Here is a 21,067-nt window from a genome sequence, read left to right as displayed (position 1 = left end):
CATGTCATTGTGCCACCTCAGTAACCATCTCCTCAGTAATCTTGCTATCAAAACCATGTGCAATATCTGCCTCCAAATTTAAGTCTGGACAGCTTTACTCACTAAAGAATGTTTCTTGTTTCAGATTCTCACCACATCCGTCAAGTTAGCCCAGAGGGGTCATGTGCCCATCTTCCCTTCCACGTCCAATCTTCTGTAAGCCCCCAGAGCCTTGTTCCCTCCTGTAGCAACCTGATTCATTCAGGTACCCCACTCAGATCTTGTAGATTTTTAGGCATCTCTCCATTCTTAAATTTCCATTTGTTGCATACGATGGTGGAAAATTCTCCTCACAGAAACTTCTGCTAAAATACATATGTATAACTTGACTGCATTCTGGCCAAGAAGCAGCCAACCTGATATGGGGACCAAGAAAGTCCCTGGCCCTTCCCCCCAACATGGTTTCAGAGATGAAGTGCTCAATCCCAGCGTGGGGAACCCTCTGGCTGGCAACACAGGGCAGGATTTTCCTATTTCCCCCTGACAGGCATAAAAGAGGCAGTTCCATCAATATATGGAGGAACAAAGTAGGTTTTAGTAGGCTGCATGCTATTTATTTTCATTTTTAAATGGAATAGTATACAGCACAGAGGGGCTCTGCTATACTGTAACATCAGGCTCCAGAGAGATGACAGAGGAATAGGATTCCCACTTTCTAATGAGATGTATCCTCTTTTCTCTTTCCCACTTAATAGACCTACCTTTCTAGGCACTATGTCGTGATTGGTAGTCTCAAAAAATTAATGTCACCATGTCCTTGAATACCTCAGACGCTTAAAAAAAAAAAAATAGAAGAATCAGCTCTCCCTTCCCTGCCCCTACTCAATTCCTGAAAAGTGGTAGTAGTATGGCTATTTGTTTGTCCAGGGATAATAGATTTTGAGAAAGCTTGTATAAATTATTCCTTAAATGGACTAAAATGTACACCACCATGAACTGTAATTTAAACCATTAAAAAAAAACCCACAGTTAGTTTTCTGAAATTTATTTCTTTTTTTAATACAGAGAAATGGCAACAAAAAATCCTGTAACACCACACGCAAACAATATCATAACCAATTATTTTAATGTCATCAACATTCATTTGCTATGTACATATTCTTCCCTCTGTAAAAGTGCATTCCAAAAATGTCTCTACAAGAAACCTTTACTGACAAGTATTTTTTTAAATTGTTTTTAATGGTGACCTCACAACATATTTGTTCATGGTTACCTGATACAGTAAAGTGAGCAGTATAAAACTAAAGAAACTGGATTAGATACCTTCCTCTTGTAGGAATACATTTACTGAATTTTAGTTATTCCTCCAATTAAACCACTTTAGAAATTCACTTATTTATAGACTAGTTACTACTAGACAACCTTTAATTCTATATTTTTATCTCAATAGGGTATAAAGTACTGGATTTTTTTTTAAATGGCTTTACAGCACCAGATAAAACAAAACTTTCACCCAGTTCATGTTGGAAGATATCATACATTTCAGTATGTAAAATTATCTCTTTTGTTAATTGCATGTACTGAAATCTGATTTTAGAAGATGGAAAAATTAATGTGCATATACGCAATGTAAATCTATTTGAATGCAAGCATCTCCTTAGGAAAGTTCATTTTCAGACTAGATATAAAGAACACATGTCCTAACTAAGCACGTTACTCCCATTAATAAATAGGAGTGACATGCATGTTGAGTGAGAAGAATGAACTCCCAAAATTCAATGGATTGTATCATGGCTTATGAAAGCCTGTTTCACAGGCACCACCTTAAGCAGACCACAATGGAGGGAGAGGGGGAATGAGGGGAGGACCTGAGCCAGACACTCTAAGCAACCAGCTTTTTAAACTAGACAAACTGTTACCCAGTTGAAACATTTAAGGCTCATGACACTTTCCACCCCTCACCAAGATGCACAACAAATCAATTTAAGTCTCCAGTTTAACTTTTAATGTGTATTTTAAAAGCCACCGTTGGGCTCCAACCCTGTAATTGGATCCTTGCACATGTGTGGAACCCAGCTGGAGTCTGCATGGGCAAAAGGCTTGCCCTGTACAGATTGCAGAACTGAGGTCTTAGTGAGTATGTTACTCAAAATACTACTTTAGGTAATTTAACTTGAGATCCAGTTCTCACTATCATCAAGAAGCACAAAAAGCATTCTCTACAAATTAGGGACAATTTGTTTTGGAGGGGAGAGTAAAAGGAATATTTTCATAGCTCAGTTGGCTTCCAATATGGATACTTTTTACCCACGTGATGCTAACATCCACTTGAGAGCTGTATTTTTATAAGAAAATAGGTATTGTTTCAAGGAGTGGCATTGTACACAGTCAATGGCAAAATAAAAATAAGAAGTTGTTCGAGACTTAAATTATTTTATTTTCTGGGACAGTGTTGCATCTACAGTCCTCTGCACACTGTCTTTTAAGATGACTTTTAACTTGCTTTATCCTATCACACTGTTTGCGGAGTTCTTTTGGCACAGCTTTGCAGATACTGTCCTGTCTTTGTTACACATTTTATACTTTTTTTAAAAATGGCCAATGTCTTATTTTGCCTGTACTTGTCCTACAGATTGTCATTCATCCATGTATGAATAGGTATCCAATCGATTAGATAAACATTAGAAGCATAGATTAAGCCATTGAATGAAAGGCATATTAATTGGACTATTCAGGAAAGCTCCAAAGAAACCAAGGCCCTGATTCTCCACTCCTTGCATAGTCATTTGCACCTTTGCAATGTGAGCGAAAAGCAGACACAGACAGCTACCATTCTGATTTTCTTTGATACACACTTTGTACAGCTGTAAATGACTACACAAGACTCAAAACAGAGAAGAATCAAGCCCAAATATTAAATGATACAGCAATACACGCGCCCTCTATGCCTCCCCTTATGTTTAAAGCAGTTTCTCATTGCAGCATGATTTTAGACCACCGAAGTGCTAAGACGGGTGTCTTTACAATCAAATCAGTTAAAGAAATTTTGATAATGCTTTCCAGTACACATGCTAGATCATCTGAAAATAACTAAATATTTAGTCATTGAGTGCACAGGTGACTCCTATGTATCAATATAAGGTCTGCATGGCTTGTCTTCTCTGCAGAGTTAACATGGACTATAACTAGTCACAAACCCTTAACCCAAATGCTTTTAAACCCAAGTTGGCTTGTTTGTCAGGGAACACAGGCTACAGCTCAAGTTAGCACAACAACACAACACAAACTTTCTGCAGCTTGTTATTTTACAGAGAGTGGCCTCTCTCACTTGAGCTACGCTAACTTGAGAGGAGTTAACTCTGCAGTGAAGACTGTGGTCTTGTCTACAATACATAGCCTTTACCAGTCATAGTTATGCCAGCAAAGAAGACTATTGGAGATACAGCACATGTGGACAAACGGATGTCCTGCCAGCGCAGCTACACCACCTCCCTGAACGATATCAGCTATGCTGACAGAAGATCTCTTCTGTTGGTATAGTGTCTACCCTGGCTGTTTTGCCAGCATAGCTAGGTCAGCTGGGAGTGTGTGTGTGATTTCCCCTCCTCCCCAATACTCCTAGCCAACATAGTTATGTCAACAAAACTTTGTAGTGTTGTTGTCCAAGCCATAGCCTCATGAAAGGAAAAACATGCACTGAGTTTCCTTGTGAATACAAAATCAGTTACTAAATAACCTGGGCACATAGTTAAAGTGCCAGGTGAATCGTATTTTTCTAAAACAGGTAGAAAAGAGTCAATACAATAGGTCACCAGTTTTTGTTTTGTTTCCTGCCCACCTTGGTTGCATGTTTTTTGCATTCTCTTATAACATATGCAGAATATCAAAGCCATTTTAAACTCATACTTCAATAAACATTATGAAAGATTCTAATTTGGGGAACCCATATTTTGTTGTATAATCAGTCTTTTACCACATACATTGTTAGGGTTTTTAATATAATTAACCACCTCAATAGGCAGTCACATGACAACAGATACTATAGTGATGAATGCAGTATATTAAAAAAAGATTGATCTTGAGGAGTCAAATAATAGACGTATGATCTTTTTATTTTTAAATTCTTGCACAGAAGATAGGGAAACAAAGGAAGAGAACATTGGCAAAGTCTATAGAGATGACCCCTCTGATACCAATTCATTATCTGGTATAATCTGTTACATGTGGGAACGTAAAGAGGAATTAGACTAAACTTTTTTTAAAGATACAGAGTCTCCAAGTCATCAGAATCAAATGAGCAATATCTGGATTGACATATTTTTGAAAAACTAAGGTGCAGTGGCTATTTCAGAAAATATACTAAACTTCGTTTGAAATAAAGTCATGAGACATTCTCATACTAAAATGGCACAAATACCTCAAAATGCTTACAGATCTGACTCAGCTCAGATCATACTTTTCAAGATCCTCTTTACAAGTCAGTCATACCAGCGTCAGGCATGCTGCCTGTAAAGTTCCAACTCCACCACTCATCTGCACATACACACACACCCTTTCATAACTGGTTTGCAATGGACCATGCCTTCCTGTATGTTCCTTCTGTGCATCACAACAAAGTTCTAAAAATATTTGCAAAGCAAATAACTTTAAATAAAGTGTATTAAAATCTCAAGCTTGTTTTGGTATAAACAACTGACCTGACTGCTAAAATTACAACACTGGGGGAAACAGGACTATCTCCATACAATCCGTCAGTGAGAGTAATTCATATCAAATATATACTGCAGGAAGACACCATGCCAAAAAAGATTTTTAAAGTTGCATTTTCTGGCACAGATTTACATTCACTCGTCACAATATTTTCGTTTATCCAATTCTGGGAATCTGAAAGCAGATCAGCTAGTATAGTTCAAGAGATTTTTAGGTCTAATCCTGCTCCCATTGAAATCAATGGTAAAGATCCTAAAGAATTCAGTGGTAACAAGATTGGGTCCTTCGTGAAGATTTCCCCTCTCACCAAGCTTTAAGGATGGTGGGCCCACAAGATCTACGACTTCCAAATTGGACTCCTCCTCTTTCCTAAAAACCTTTCCATCCCCTTAAGATCTTCTATGATAATACAAAAATTAAAACCAAACCATTTAAGCTGAAATTTCCCCCACTCTTGGGGTGGACTTGAGGCATTAGTTGGCTTGCCTCCACCCTCTGTTGCTGAAATCTTGTCAGGAGGACCAGGTCTTAGTAACACATATATACATATTAACATAGATGTACACAAACACACAAAGAAGCTGCTCTTTCAGTTAGAAAAGAAATTAATTTTGTCACAGAATGGATTCTATAAAAAGGTGTCTAATAAAGTAGTAATACCCATAAAATAGCTATTACTAAAGCAAAGCTTTCGTCAATAAGCCTCCAGAACTTTAAAAGAAGAGAATGGCTTCACAAAGTGGTAGTCTAGATTTCCACAGTGAGGGCACTGCTGGACGTTGCTGTATTCGGAGAAATACTGCATCCCAATCCGTACATCTATTACCGGCTTTCCACAGTGCTTACAGTTCAGTCGAGCCTGTCAAAAAGTAGACAGAAAACACTTTGAAACATTTCAATTTGCTTCCACACTTGCCACAGAAAAAGACTCTCTCTCACATAATCCATTCCTCTTTACAAAAGAGGGACTTAATCAGGAAACCTACAGCTGATGAGATTTGATGGCAATGGCCCCTGCTTAACTGGAATGGCAACTTCCTTAACTGGAAGGCCTACAGGTGATTTGGGATCCAATCCTGCAAAGGACTGAAAAGCCTCAACTCCCCCCTGAAATCCCTTGCAATATTGGGCCCTAAATGATAATCAAAGAGGTAACCCATCTGTCATGTTGATGGTAACCTGGCTCCTTAGATAAGATTTCAAACGTTGCTTCAATTCCTCCTTCCAAGCAAGATTTTTCCAGATTTATTTCAAGTTCTTTCATGAGGCTGGCATTATCACATGACTTTCCAGATTTTTGGTGAACTAGTCTAAGGGTAAAATTATCAAGCACGCCTAAATTCCATTTTCAAAAGTGACTGAGGTGCCTAAATTATTTAGGCGTTTTAGAAAATTTTACCCTGTATGCAGCTCAGTTTGTGTGTGTGTGTCAGTAGGGAGGGGTGCAGATAGGGGCTGTTGAGCTTCTCATCGGAGGCATGATGTGTTTACCTTTTTAACTCATAAGTGAGCCAGCATGTTTAGTGTAAGTACAGCACAGCAATGACAGAAGCAAGAAAAATTTCAGATAACATAGCATTATGATTAATTTGGTCAAAGACCATCTAGCAGGGCATCCCAACTGAACATTGTCCATGCTAATAAGTTCTACAGATGGTGGTGGATTTCCCACTTCATGCAGTAGGTATAATTAGGGTATATAAGCTAAAGTATAGGAATAAACAAGTTCTACCAACTGAATTTTTATAAATCAACATTCTAGCAAATCTACAAAAAGTACACTATGTTTGCACATATTTACCTGTATGAATGTCATTAATGAACTTCTGAAGTCACACCTGAGACATTAGTAAAAATTGTGTTTTTTTCCCCACATGAAAATGAAATATAGTACTTCCTTTGACTCCTATCAGTGTAAGAGGAGTTCACTTCTGACTGGTCACTCAGGCTGAATTTCCAAATTTACATGTACATTTGTTGGTTTTGTATTTATTAATCCCTAAAATAAGACTCAAATTCTTCACACCATTATTGCTGTTATGTGCCATATAACTTAAACACTGAAGTAAAAAGAAAAGGAATTTTAAGCCTATGCCATACAATTCTTAATCTACACAGTTAAAATCTATTATTGTGATGCTGTTTAGACTTCACATATTTCAACATAATCTGGCCAAGCCGCATATCAGCATTTTAATCTTTATGGATTAACAAGATTTACAGGTTACGGTACTTCAGCATCATGCTATGGTATTACATCAGGAACAATACTTCAAGCTATGTAGGCACTAAATATTACAATAGTACAACAATACAGAATACAAAATATTTTACAAATTCCAATTAGACAGAACCTTGCCTTGAGGAGTCAACATTAACGGGACAGATGAGAACCAAAGTGTAAGTGCAAGGATGAGAACAGACAGAGCTATAATTTATCAGCAACTGAAGGCTGGGTAAAATAAGTGAGTCTTAAGGAGAGATTTGGGTGTGGAAAAAATGCAGGCCACTTGACAAAAACAAGGCAGCAGGCTGTTGCAAGCACAGCAAGCAATGTGCAAAAGACAGACTCAAGAGTGGGAGAGAAGCAGAGAATAGAGTCCATGATGGAGTGTAGGAGGAAACTAGGGCTGATAGGTATGGAGGCAGAGCCTGAGCTGCCCAGAGTCTTAACATGACAGCCTAATGGGGGCTTCTGAACATAAACCACATCTCAAAAGAACAAAAAATTATCTTCACTATGAGATATTCAGTAATTTTTACTTGCAAAAAACAATTCACTTATGTATAAGTCAGGCTGAGAGGGCATTAAAAGCTAGTGTCTAATCTGCTTGGAAGCTAAAGATGCCAAGGCATTCTTTGATGGAATGTGTGTTTGCAATAATCTCCTTAGCCAAAGTTTCGCTTTGTCCCACACTTGTGAAATGCTCTGGGATTTCTTGGAATACAATACAAATACTATTTTTCAGCTTACATAATATATCTTAACTTTGCTCCTTTGCATGCATTCTTTACAACAGGGTCTACTGCTACATGATCATGCAACACACCTGTAAGTGCAATGGCAAAAAGGCACATATCTAATAATTTAGGTGACTGAAAACTAATCATTTTGTATTCTATTATTTTGAATTGCTTACCAAGTACTTTTATACTGCCCACTGATCACATAAATAAGACACTTGTAACATACATAAAGAACAAGAATTAAGATTAATGTAAGAAACCATTTAAATTGCTTGACTTTTGCAAGATCAAAATGTCAACCTTAATGCTGCATTTAAAGAAAACTTACTATTTAAAGAGAGGTTCACAATTTAAGAAGTGCACAAAACTGTGAGGTAATACTCTTCATGGTAGCTACTGCAATGGAAGCCAATTAACTGCAGAGCTTGATATTTACTCATCTTCTCCAGCAGCAGCAACTCCATGCATCTTATCACTCACAATAGTTTAAAATTAAAAATAAACTATGCACATTAATAAAGAAAGCTAATGAACATTTGCATTCTGACATGGTTTCTTTGATTGCAATGTCTCCAGGGAGGGACAGTCTTCCTTTAGTGTCTTCTACAGAGATAAGCAACTTGTCAGTACTTAGTAGTAATAGTACATAGAGATTGCAGAGCTTGATATAGACTTTGCCCAGGAAAGAAAGGTAACTAAGTAAACAATCAATGAAGGTGTATCCCCATTTCTGAGGAATCCATTCTAACTAACTAAGGGCTGATCTACACTAGTAGCAGCGGTCGACGGCTACATAACGTAGCTTGTGTCTTTCCCGTTGATGTACTTACATTGGCGCACTGTGGCATCTTCACAGCACTTCGTCGATGGAAGACACCCTCCCATCGACGCTGCCTTCCACCTTTCAGAGAGGTGGGCTAATTGAGTCGACCGGAGAGTGCTCAATCAATGCCACTGCACTGATGCCTGCTGTGGTGGCAGCGTAGACAGACCCTAACCCTTTGCATCTGAATGCAATATTGAACTGAGTCGATCTGGTTTTTTTCTGTTTGCAGAACAGACTAATCCAACCATTCTCCTAGCCCTTGATACTCAACCAAGTATCACTTATACCTCTACTGGAGTGTTTGAGTGTTACACCAGCAATTACTCTCTTATGAGCTACTGTGCAAGTGATAAGTTGGAAATGTCTCTTGGGGCTCACAACTGCAAGGTGTTGAGCATCTTCAATCCATCAAATCACTTAAACACACATTAATCTGCAGCACCTGTACCTCAATGCGGGAAGGCTCTGAGAATTTTGACCCCTACATGAGATTTTCCCCATATAAGTTACAAACTGGACCACAGTCAAGTCAAAACCAAGTTTCTTCAAAATTTGGCAGGATAACATCACTATACTCATTCTGAAGATTAAAGAAAAAGGAAAATTCTTTAAGAAGAGAAAAATCTCTAAGCATTTCCATTACTTCTGCCTTTTCACAAAAAACAAAACAAAACCATAGTTCAAACAACCGACCAGGTCTTGAATAAAAATGCAATTTTAACAATCCCTGCAGTTTTGCTACTACATTGCTATAATTCCAAAATGAACTGTGATTCAAAAGCTTGATGCGCATGAGACACTTTGTAGTGATTATCCAATCTAACCATCAAAGATTAATGCATTTTAAATTATTTTAAACATATCTTAGTTCTACCCTCTGCACCAATGATTTACATTAGTTTGTGTCCAATTTTTTTAACATCCTGTTCTTGCAGACCCTGGTGCTTAATAACTTCATAAATTTTAAGACAAGAAGGAGACCATTAGTTCATCTAGTCTGGCCTCCTGTATAATGCTGGTTTGTGTTCTTAAACTAGGAGATTTATGGGGGGCAGGCATGGAGGAAGGAGTGAAAAACACACACCAAGATTTTTGCTTTCTTTACTTTCAGTTGGAACTTCACCTTATTATGCATAATACTAACCTGACAACAGGGAGAGGCTGCAAGAATATCATAGGTATACATCGTTCCCAGTTGATGCCAGCTTCCATCCCATCGGGATTTGCACTTAATGCAGATAATTTTGTGAACCCCTTCTAAGCAGTCAACACAAACAGCATAGAGGTGCATAAGTCTTCCTGTGGACAGGAAAAACATTTCTTACGAAAAGGAGACATTATCAAAAAGGTTAAAGCAGACATTTCCTGTAACGTGCCATTTACCATTATACAAACAATTTTTTTAAAGGAGAATGACAAAGTGATACTTTATGGAATTTGATATAGACTGGCCCAAAGTGTTTTCTAAAGCAGCAAAAAAATCCCACTTTTTTTTTTTAAACAAACAGGGATGTCAGATCCTCAATTTTCTCTTTGCTGAAGGACCTTGGCAAAATACTATGGAGGACCTGGAAAGTGGTGTCACCCCAAGCTGACCCTCCAACTCCAATAATTCATCCACTCTCAGTTCCTACTTCAAGAAGAAAGAGCTCTATTGCAAGCCTGGTTTGACAATTCTATTCAAGTCTGCCAAATATCTTACCAAGATCTTCCAGCAAAGAGAAGGAAATAAGGACCTGTCATTCCTAATGGGAGAAACCATAAAAAAGCAAAAAAGGGCAAAACTGCAACTCTTTTGGGTTTTGCTTGGCAGTTCACTTTAAGGCATGTGTATTTAAGACATGAGTAAATTATGTTTTAATGCACATTACTTTTTCAGGTATCTATATAAATTTCAACATACTAGATCAGAGGTGGGCAAACGTTTTAGCCTGAGGGCCACATCTGTGTATAGAAATTGTATGGTGGGCCATACAGAGGGGTAGGGGGAAGGGATATGGCTGTGCGCAGGAGAGCGGCCGCCGCATGGTGCTGCTTGGGGCCAGGAGCAGCTCCAGTTAGGGCACCACTGGGCCCACATGGTGGGAGAAAGGCAGAGGGGGAAGGGGCATTGCTGGGGGAGGAGGCGGCCACACTCTGGCTAGGGCACCACTGGCCCACGTGGTGGAAGAGGGGCAGGGGGAAAGAGCAGGGTTGGGAGGGGGAATGGCCGCCATCATGCCGCACAACTTGTTCCACAACCTTTCCCAGGATCACCGGTTGAGCTGGAGGGTCTGATGAAAAGCTCCGGCGGGACATATGCGGCCCACGGGCCATAGTTTGCCCACCCTGGAATTAGGAGGAATTTAAGACACTCTAAATTCCAGTTTGAAGTGTTAAGATAACCATCTCTCCCGATCATATTTTAAATTGTATACTATGCAGGGGTGAATTTTCAAGAATTGTGTAAATTACACTGACTTCTATAGCAGTCAAATAGTTCAGACTTCAATACTGAATATTTGTGTCATAAAAATATGAACAGACTTATCAAGGGAGATTTCCCCAAAATTCAGATGAGAATATAAAAAGCTCCAGACCAGTTTTGGGGATCCAGCATTTTGATCTGGGCTCATTCCATGTTACTGAACTGACGAGTGGCTGTTAAACTATGCACTTATATAAGATGATTTTAAAAAAAAATCACCATGTATTTTGTATTACTGGTATGCAAGAAAGTTATGATCTCATATTCACCTACAAATATCATCTGCAAAAGAAATGCGTGTTGCGATTTTGTGCTTCACAGATGCAGGCTGTGCTCTTATGCATCAAAGTATTGAATGTGCAATTCCTTAATCAAAGTAATGAATTCATGAATCTACCAGCTGCTTTGGAAAAAAATCTCAAAACAGCCGAAATATCTGGAAGCCAACAAGCACAATTAGTCTACATTAGAGATTTTAAACAAAGTTGCTAGGGGTGTTTGTTTTGTTTGTTTGATTTATTTAAGCAAAAGTTTTAGAGAAATGGAGTAGAGAGTAGAGCCATTTAATAAAAACAGATAAAGCTTCCAGTTATTTTTGCATTCCTGTAACTATGAGCTCATAAAAATGAGATTATTCCAAACTAGTAAAAAAAAAAAGTGTTCCCAGTATGAGAAAATGTATGAGTTTTTACAGCTAAATTCTACGATCTTCAAAAAGTAGTTTATGGTGGTAGTGTTATTACTCAGACCCTTCCTCACAATGGTCCTAGAATACAAATACATCAAGATCTGTTGGTTTAAATGAATATCTGGAAGTGAAATCTTTGACATAATTCCATGCATTAGAAATCTTTTACTGTGTAACAAGATTAATAACTTTTTTAAATAGAAGGCAGCTTTAAATGTACTTTAAAGTATTCATTGCTTCTGCACACCAGAAATACTTCATCTTCTCCACCATTAATTTTGAGATTCCTAGTTAAATGGCTTGATGGCTAAATCACTCACTGATATGAAGAAATAATTCGTTTAACCCAGGAGAAAAACTGTGTCCTGGAACTGAGACTCTCAGTTTAACTGTGGGTGTCAAAATGTGCACTAAAACGATTAAATGTAATCTTGTAACAAATCATTCTACTGAAGACAAAGGAAAGTAAACTTCAACAATTTAAGTAATCTGCTTTTAGCTATTATTTCCACAGGTGTACATAAATCTACTAAGAGTTAGGAAGCAATTAATGAAATACACAAGTAATAGTCATGTTCAGAAGAGTTTCAGATTATTTTTGGCCAGTGTTAATTGACACGACATTTTAATTGCTGCAAAAGTACTGATTAATACTGGCAAAACTATGAGCACATTATGCACATCTCCTTCAAAAAAGCAATAAACACTGTTGCCCAGTATCACTATACTTTGTTTATGCTACATATTAGTCATAGATCATTTGCTTTTTGTCTATCACTTTTCCCCCCTTTGAAGTACATGAGGTATCACGGAAACAATACTGTTAGCATGGACAGGGCTTAGTGATTTAGTACAATGTAATAAAATTTATACCATTGTTTGTTAAATAAAGTAAGCTTATGTAATGGGTATTATGACCATGTATTGGACATAAATTTTATGAACACGAAAAATGCATCTTAAAAATCTTTAAAATACCTGCTTTTTGAGGTTGTCTTAATCCCACTTTCTTGCTTTTTCTATTAAATAATTTTCTCAAAATTATATAAAAAATTATTTTCTCAAAATAATCCCTGCTGTGTCAACCAAAGTACTAATACTTCTGTTCTCGCATTGATTGTTGCCCACCTTCTTTGGTCAATTCCGTGTCTGTGAGCGTCTGTGTGTGTCTGTTACAGGTAGCAAGGAATAGCCTTCTTAGTCCTGTATACTACTTTAGCTCATCGCCCTCTTTCTCATCACAAAATAAATAACTTAAGGTTATTGGGACTTGTTTTTTTAAAACCAAACCGGCCTGCAGTAAACTATCCAGCCACAAAGTGGCATGACCGGCTCCTATGGTACATGTCTAATTTCTAGCCCCTAATCCAGGCTGCAACAGGAAATGTAATTGTGAGACAATGCATGATTTACTGTAAGACGCACTGCAAACAAGGCAGTGCACGTGTACTGCAACACAGAGTGGCTGGAAAATTGTTTCAAGCCATACCTGGAACACCGAAGGGAAGTCCCTTAGTTGTAGAACTAATAGGAAGGCAAGTCAATGCTTAGGCCTTCCAGCCTACATAACACATCCCTTTTTAATGAGCATACTTATTCCAAACTTTATTACTTCAGATTTGACCCAAAGATAACCTGGAAATGAATTTAGACTTTACAAAAGCACTTGCTGCAAGGGGATGCAAATCTAAAATGAAAGCACAAAAAGCAGTTCAATTGTTTTAAAGGGACCCAACATGACTGACAGACAACCTGTACCTTGAAGGTGACAGGGAACATCATATTCAATTTCATCGTGTCTCGATGGGCTAAGGAACAGGGTTCCATCCACTAGCGGAAACTGTTCAAATACTGGTAGTGCCCTGTGGCACAGTGCACAGTTTACAACATTCCTGTGGCTGGCACTAAGTGCTGCAAGAATAAATTTCCGTAGGTCCTCCCCTTGACCCACTTGGGCGTCGTCTTCCATCCGCACATGGAACGTATTCAATTTATGCCTGGGTATATGAGTAAGTAGCTCAGATAGGTCAAGCCGCCGCAAAAATTGCACAGGTGCATCAAAATGTCCAGACCTATGCATTTGCAAACCAGATGCCCCATACTCAAAATGGGCATTCCTAAACATGCCACCACCAGCCATGTTCTTTTTATGAGGTTCTAAGTGAATGGCATTCTTTAAAAATTCTCCTAAGTATCGTGAAGAACGAGGGCCACTAAAATGTGCAGGGGCAAGAATAGAATAGCCTGTAGGAGGGGACTGGCCAGGAGAGCCACAGGGAGAACGTACTGCATAGCTCCCACTGACTATGCCTTTCTCTTGAGAGTTCTGCCTGTCCATCGAATGCCTTCGCTGGATATCATGATTTAAAACTTTTTGTGGCTTGTTGACAGGCCTGCACTTTTTAGCATCTTCCACAGACTCTGCCATGGGCCTTCCCATACTCCTCTCTGACACCGACTTTTTCTTCTTCTCATCCTGCATTCGTTTCACTTGGTACCAGTCTGTGTCTTTCTTTAAGTGACCCTGTCCACAGCGGCAGGAGCAAAAGCGAAAAGCAAGATCATATCCCTTTTTTGTCCACATGTTTTGGCGACACTGCTTTTCGTTCCAACTCCTTGCTCTGCCAATGCAGTTAAACTGAACAAGAATGCTGCTTTCCCACTCATAAAAACACTGGAGGTGCATCCAGGTGCTGTAGGGACAATGTTCATTGTTGCATACAACCTTCTGATAGTCATCTTTTTCTAAGTCGACGGGCCTTCCGAAGCTGCAAATCAGTGGAGTAGCACAAGGTGCTTCTGTGGAACATAAAACAGAGATATTAGACACTTATCCTAAATGCAATTTATTTGAAATAAATACTTTAGGTTTGCACTACCTTGCACGGCAAGCTCTCTTTCTAGGTTTGCCTGCTCAGGTGTTTAAGCAATCCACCACAATTATTGATTTATCTACTGTCACCATTTTACAAACTGAAAGACTTTTGCAACATAAACAGGATTAGAAAAAAATTGCCACATTACGCTATGATCCTACACAAGCATTTAAGTCTCTGTAACTTCATGTCTGTGACTAGTCCCACTAAGTGGCACTGTTCAGACATGTAAAGTGACACACGTTAAGTCTTCGCAAGAACTCAAGTTATTTTTAATTAGTTATTGTATTTTAAATTAGTTGTAATTAGTTTAAAATCGTTTTAATTAATTATAATTAATCCCTTAATTATGTATTAATAGTTTAATTTTTCTTTTGTTGTTTCTAATAAGTGTTGCACTGTGGGTCAGCCCTAAAGCCGATACACAGTGAGCATATGCGGGGTCTATGCAGGTTGCTCGGTGGGAGCCAAAAGGAAGAAGTCTGTCTCTAGGACAGTCCATGGAAGAAGTCCGTATCTAGGACACTCTAGGACAGTCCTCAAGTCTAGAGTAGGCTCCATGGCGGATACAGTTCCCTCCTTGACAGGGTTTGGATGGCAGATCTGCATATTCACCTTAGCTCTCTTTGGCCATGCTAGCATGCAGAGAGCTCTGGCAGAGCCACCACTCCTGATGGGCTTCCTGCACAATGCCTGCCTCCTTCCCCTCACCCGCTGCATCAGTTCAGCCATACTGAAGGCTTCTGGAAACCGCTGAGTCAAGGCATGATTTACCTTTGTGTGAATCTTGAATCAGCTCAAGTAGCAGCCTTTGCTATGCTCTGGAGCATGACCAGTCCATTTGAATTTCCCTGTCATGTGAAAATATCTGCTTTTGTACATGTGTACTGCGTTTTTATGGTTTAGGTATTTCTTTTCCCAATCTAAATGTCTGTTGTAATATATGGAGAAATCATGTGGCTGGTTTCTGGCCTTGTAACTTAAGAGGAGAAGGGAGAGAAATGTCATAGAAACCCAGCACAGCAGCATTTACCTTCAAAAAGAGGAACTACACAAATATGAGGAAGCTAGTTGAATGTAAAATCAAAAGGATTAGCCAGAAGAGTGAAATATCTGCAAGATGCAAGTAAACTATTTAAAAACACCATAATAGAGGCTCAAACTAAATGTATATCCCAAACTAAAAACAAAACAAAAATATGACACCATGGCTGAACAGCAAAGAGGTCATTAGAGGGGAAAAAGGCATCCTTTAAAAATTGGAAGCCATATCTTAATGCAAAATATATAAAAACGAGAATAAACTCTGGCAACTCAAATGTAGAAATATAATAAGGCAGGCCAAGAAAGTTTTTGTTTATTTAGCTAGTTGCTTTTGAAATTCTAACACCAAAAACATTTTAAAGTCCATCTGAAGCTGGAAGGCTGCCAAACAGGTAGGTAATGTCTACACATACAGCATTACAGTGGTGCAGCTGTACTGATACGCTGCAATGGTGCAGCTGTGTCTGGTGAAGTCACTCTATGCCAATGCAGAGAGGAAAAGACGACAATTAAACAGGCTAGATGGATAGTGTCAGGAGACACAGCTATGGTATTCCTCTGGCACCGTTTAGGAAGCTCAACCCACTAATACCAGGTCTGCTTTCCTACTAGTTATCTAGAGCATTGAAAAGCTAACAGAAAACATGGTGGGGTTTTGTTGGGTTTTATATTTCTAGTCTTCAGTGAATATTTTTTGTTGGTTACAATGGCTATTCCAACGTCTCTTCAAGATGCTGATGTATATTGCTGAGTGTACTGACTTTGGCTAAGATGACAAATAAATGGTAACTTATCTCCCCTGACCCAAAAAAACTGAGTTTTCCAACCCAGCTACTCATCTGATGCCCCCTTCAATTCAATAGACATTGTGCCGCATCAAGTAATGCTTGTGAAGACTTTTTTATTTGGCTCTAGAAAGCAGTAATACTTGTATGATATTTAAGATTTGAAAAAGGTGTAGCTTTGGATTATAGCATATTAGGCAAGAATACGCAATTTATCTCAAAGGAGCTAATTAAATATAAGCACATCATAATAAACCTAATGTTGAAAAAGTATTTTTTAAAAGGTATTGCTGTGAAAATTTCTCATTTACACATTCTCCAGCATTCATCTGCTTTGTCCGCAGTCTTTTATTCCATTTTGGAGGGAAAGAATCCAAAAGTCCAATACACCCTAAAAAGTTAAAATGTTTTTTAATATTTGCATACACAAATAAAACACATTACCTATAATTTAATGATTGTTTTAATGTTATTTTGTATTAGAAAACCTTTTAGAACAGAGCACAAGCTTTAAATCTGTTCCTTGGTATTAACTTTTTTAAACTGTTCTTATCAGCTTTAATGATGATAAAACACTTTTTTGTTCCACCCTAACAAAACATAATACAGTCCAGGTTGCTGAATGCAAAACATACACAAAAATAAGCTATTCATAACAGGACTGGTGCCTTAGCAGCCTGCAAACAAAAAGTGGGATTAATAAAATAAGTGCTAGAAATAAAAAAATACAATAGTCCATATTTTGCACAAAGAACATCCATAGTCCATTTTTCTTGGTGTTTGTAATTTTGTTTTGTACATCTAGTGGACATCTACAATTGCAAAGGAATGGGAGGGATTTGGGGAGGGGGGGAGGAAAAGGGAGGAGAATTATTTTTTCTTAAATTGAGTCCCCCCCCCCCCCTTTTTTTTTTGGTTGCTTCATGATGGTTTTCAAGCGCTTTGAAAGTGGTTTGGTTTTATTTCCCCACCTCACCCTGTCTTTGAAATATCAGAACTGTGAAATGTAGTCTTCCTTAGTTTTTCTGAAGAATGTACTGGATGTCTCAGCAGGTATATATTGTTAAATCTCACAATTTAGGATGAAGGAGGAAGGAGTGTTAAATTCCTAACATCAATGTCTTTGACATTTAAATCATAAACATTCAAATAGGTGGAAACAGTTTTTTAAAAATTATCCTCATCTGCCCCTCTAACTAGCCAACATAAATTGACTGATTGCTTATAACCACCATAGCAGAAGTGAGTCTTGAGGAGAGATTTGAAAGAAAAACAGAGCACTTGAGAAAGGACATTCCAATGCACAAAGAACAGGGAGGAAGGGAGATATTTAGTAAGTTGTTCTCACACCAATGCTTGAGTTACATTTTTTTGAAAACAGCATCACTAACATGAGAAGCTGCATCTACACTAGGCCTCTCTTGGGAAGTCTCCTGCTATTTCACTACCAGTGGTGCAGCTTCACCAGGGGGAATACTGGTATACACAGGACACCAACATTTTCCCCCCACTTGTGCTGCCTAGATAGGCTCAGCAGATTAGACAATATAGTGGAAAAAGGAAGGCATTCTTGTCCACTCTTTCCCTCCCACTGTTACTTCCACCAATGGAAAACTATTCATGCTATGATGCTTGCTAGTGTAGAGAAGGTCTTGTTAAAACTGCTGTAGCACGTCCAGTGTTGATTCTGGAGAAGTATTTAATTGAGTCTATAATGGAAACTAAGGGTACATCTACACGGCAAGCAGAAACCCGCAGCACTGAGTCTCAGAACTCAGGTCGACAGACTCAGACTTACGAGGTTTGTGCTACAATGCTTTAAAAAAAGCTGTGTAGATGTTCAGGCTTGAGCTGGAGCCTAGGTTATGAAGCCCACCACAGGCTTTGGTGTCTGAGCTACAGTCCAAACCTGAATGTCTACACAGCTATTTTTAGCGTTGTAGCACAAACCCTGTGATCCTGAATCTGTAGAACTGGGCTCTGGGACTTGCTGATGTATCCTATGTTTGAGTCTTGTGTCCTAGCAGGACTCAATACACAGTTCTGTGACACAGTTGTCACATGGATTACAAACCATGTAGGGCAGGACGAAAACTCTACTACCCAAAAAAGGCATAAAAGTAGTCTAGCCAGCTGTTCAACAGCATCTAATATTTCCTATTTCCCTTCCACAGATCAACTGTTTAGCCCAGAACATCCCTTACGAACTTCTCTCTATTTTCTGCCATACGTAATCCTGTTCTTATATGCAAGGTAAAAAGTAAATGAGAAACAGAAGGCAGACTTTTATGAATGTCAACAGTTGACAGCAATTGAAGGACTTGTTCAAGAGACAAAAACTGAATGTATGCTTCCGTGTGGCAATTTAGGACCAATATACAGCATTCGCTCTTCACAATTATAGGAGCCTGTAAAGGGGATTGTCCCCTTCAGGACAGAGATGGTCACTTGAGAGACCAGATCCCCAGACACCTGGAATTGGGTAAGACAGATGAAGGCAAAAGGAATAACCAGCAGCACACTGGGTGAGAGGAAGATGATCCCAGGAAACAGCTAGTATCTTGAAGGGGGAATACACAGGCCATTGTTCTTCTAAGGGCCCAGAATCAAGCATTGTAGAGTGGACAAGGCAAGACTCTCCTCTCTCCCAGCTAGATGTTTGGGGTAATTAATCCACCTGGGAAAGGTCAAGGGCATGATCACATGACTGAGAGGAGTGACACTCAAAGAAGGCTCCAAGCACAAGTAGGCACAGCTCCGAGAGGGGAATTCTACCAGGGCCCAGTTCAATGAGGGCCATGGAGACTCTGAACTAAAGGTGTGAGTGTGCAGGCATGGGAGACCAGGACTTGAATCATAGAGTTCCAAAAAAAAAAAAAAAAAAGAGGGTTATGGGGCCCCCAAACAGTGGATGAAAAGATGTCTCTTTTGGGAGCTGGATTATGGTTAATAAATGAGACTCCAAAAGGGGGGTGGGGAGGGATATTGTTCTCAAGAACGTTAGGGTGTGGAATGACTTCATAAATAAGACCAGAAAGGATCATGATTATCTAGTCTTACCTACCTTATAGTACAGGCCATAGAACTTCCCCACTATAATTCCTAGAGTGTATCTTTTAGAAAAAACATCCCATCTTGATTTTAAAATGGTCAATGATGGAGAATCCACCATAACCCTTGGTAAATTATTCCAAATGTTAATTAATTACTCTCACTACATCTTATTTCCAGTCTGAATTTGTCTAGTTTCAACTTCCAGCCATTGGTTCATTTTATACCTTTTTCTACTAGATAGAAGAGCCCATCATCAAATATTTGTTCTTCATATAGATACGTACAAACTATAATCAAGTCACCCCTTAGCCTTCTTTGCGAAGCTAAACAGATTGAGTTCTTTGAGTTTACCACTATAAGGCACATTTTCTAATCCTTTAAATCATTCTCATGGCTCTTTTCTGAACCTTCTTCAATTTATTAACATCCTTCTTCAATCATGGACACTAGAATTGGACACAGTATTCCAGCAGCAGTCACATCAGTGCCAAAGACAGAGATAAAAAAAACCCTCTCTGCTGCTACTTGAGATTCCCGTATATGTATCCAAGGATGGCATTAGCCCCTTTTGGGCATAGTGCTGCACTGGGAACTCATGTTCAGCTGATTATCCACATACCCTCACCTCCCCAAAAAAATATTTTTCAGAGTCATTATTTCTCCCATCCTATAAATATGGCCTACATTCTTTGTTTTGTAAATGTACACATTTAGCTATATTAAAAACGCATAATACTGTTTGCTTGTGCCCAATTTACCAAGCGATCCAGATTGTTCTGTCAGTGACCTGTCCTCTTTGTCATTTACCACTCCCCAAATTCCTGTGTCATCTGCAAACTTTATCAATGATGATTTTATATTTTATTTTGTTCACTGATAAAATGGTTAAATAGTGTAAGTCAAAGACCCAATCACAGTAGGACCCCCACTAGAAACAAATACACTCGATGAGGCGTCATCAATTACAATTACATTTTGAGACTTATCAGCTAGCCAGTTTTTAATCCATTCATGAGTGCCATGTTCATTTCATACCATTCTGGGTTTTTTAATCAAAAGGTCATGCAGTACCAAGTCAAACACCTTACAGAAGTTTAACTATATTACATTAACACAACTATCTTTTATTAACCAAATTAGTAATCTCATAAAAAATAATATCCAGTTAGTCTGACAGGCTCTATTTCCATAAACCCATGTTGACTGCCATTACCCTCCTTTAATTCTTTATTAATTGAGTCCAATACCAGACATCCCATTATCTCATCCAAGATCAATGTTGGACTGACAGGTCTTAGTTACTCTACACATTCTGGATAATTATAGGCAAGGGACTGCAGTGGCAATCCAACTCACAAAGGGGTGCACTTGGAGACAGCACCCTTCTGAAGCTAGGTCCACAGCGCACACTAATGGCAGCAGCGTGTAGAGTATGTGTAGATACATGTCGAGTGAAAAGCAGGCTGTGTCTAAACTGCAGTGAGTAGCTACATATGTCAGCGAAGTGGTCTGGCAGCAAGGAGGTTGTGGGGAAAGGCTCCAGTAGCATGGAGGCAGCAGGAAAAGGCTCAGCAGTGGGAAGGTGCTGGAGCCTTTCCTAGCTGCCTTCCCTGAGGAGAGGAAAGGCTTCATCAGCAGAACACTACACTGCTTAACACAGCAGCATAGACA

General features: G+C 38.9%; 1 protein-coding gene across 1 annotated transcript in view; it reads right to left on the bottom strand.

The window, feature by feature from the left end:
• Positions 1-1,008: 1,008 nt before the first annotated feature.
• The window catches only part of HECA (hdc homolog, cell cycle regulator), a 36,807-nt gene continuing 16,748 nt past the window's right edge, over positions 1,009-21,067 (bottom strand). The window contains exons 2-4 of the mRNA XM_067542336.1: positions 13,396-14,436; positions 9,627-9,781; positions 1,009-5,548 (exon numbers count right to left, since the gene is read on the bottom strand). Coding sequence (XP_067398437.1) covers positions 5,384-5,548; positions 9,627-9,781; positions 13,396-14,436 — 1,361 coding nt within the window. The 3' untranslated portion in view covers positions 1,009-5,383. The remainder of the gene's footprint in view (positions 5,549-9,626; positions 9,782-13,395; positions 14,437-21,067) is intronic.

The sequence above is a fragment of the Emydura macquarii genome, unplaced genomic scaffold (genome assembly GCF_026122565.2).
Source record: "Emydura macquarii macquarii isolate MOO-44397 ecotype Brisbane River unplaced genomic scaffold, CSIRO-AGI_Emac_v2 contig_705, whole genome shotgun sequence".
Classification (NCBI taxonomy): domain Eukaryota; kingdom Metazoa; phylum Chordata; order Testudines; family Chelidae; genus Emydura; species Emydura macquarii.
This window is presented reverse-complemented; position numbering and strand designations above follow the sequence as displayed.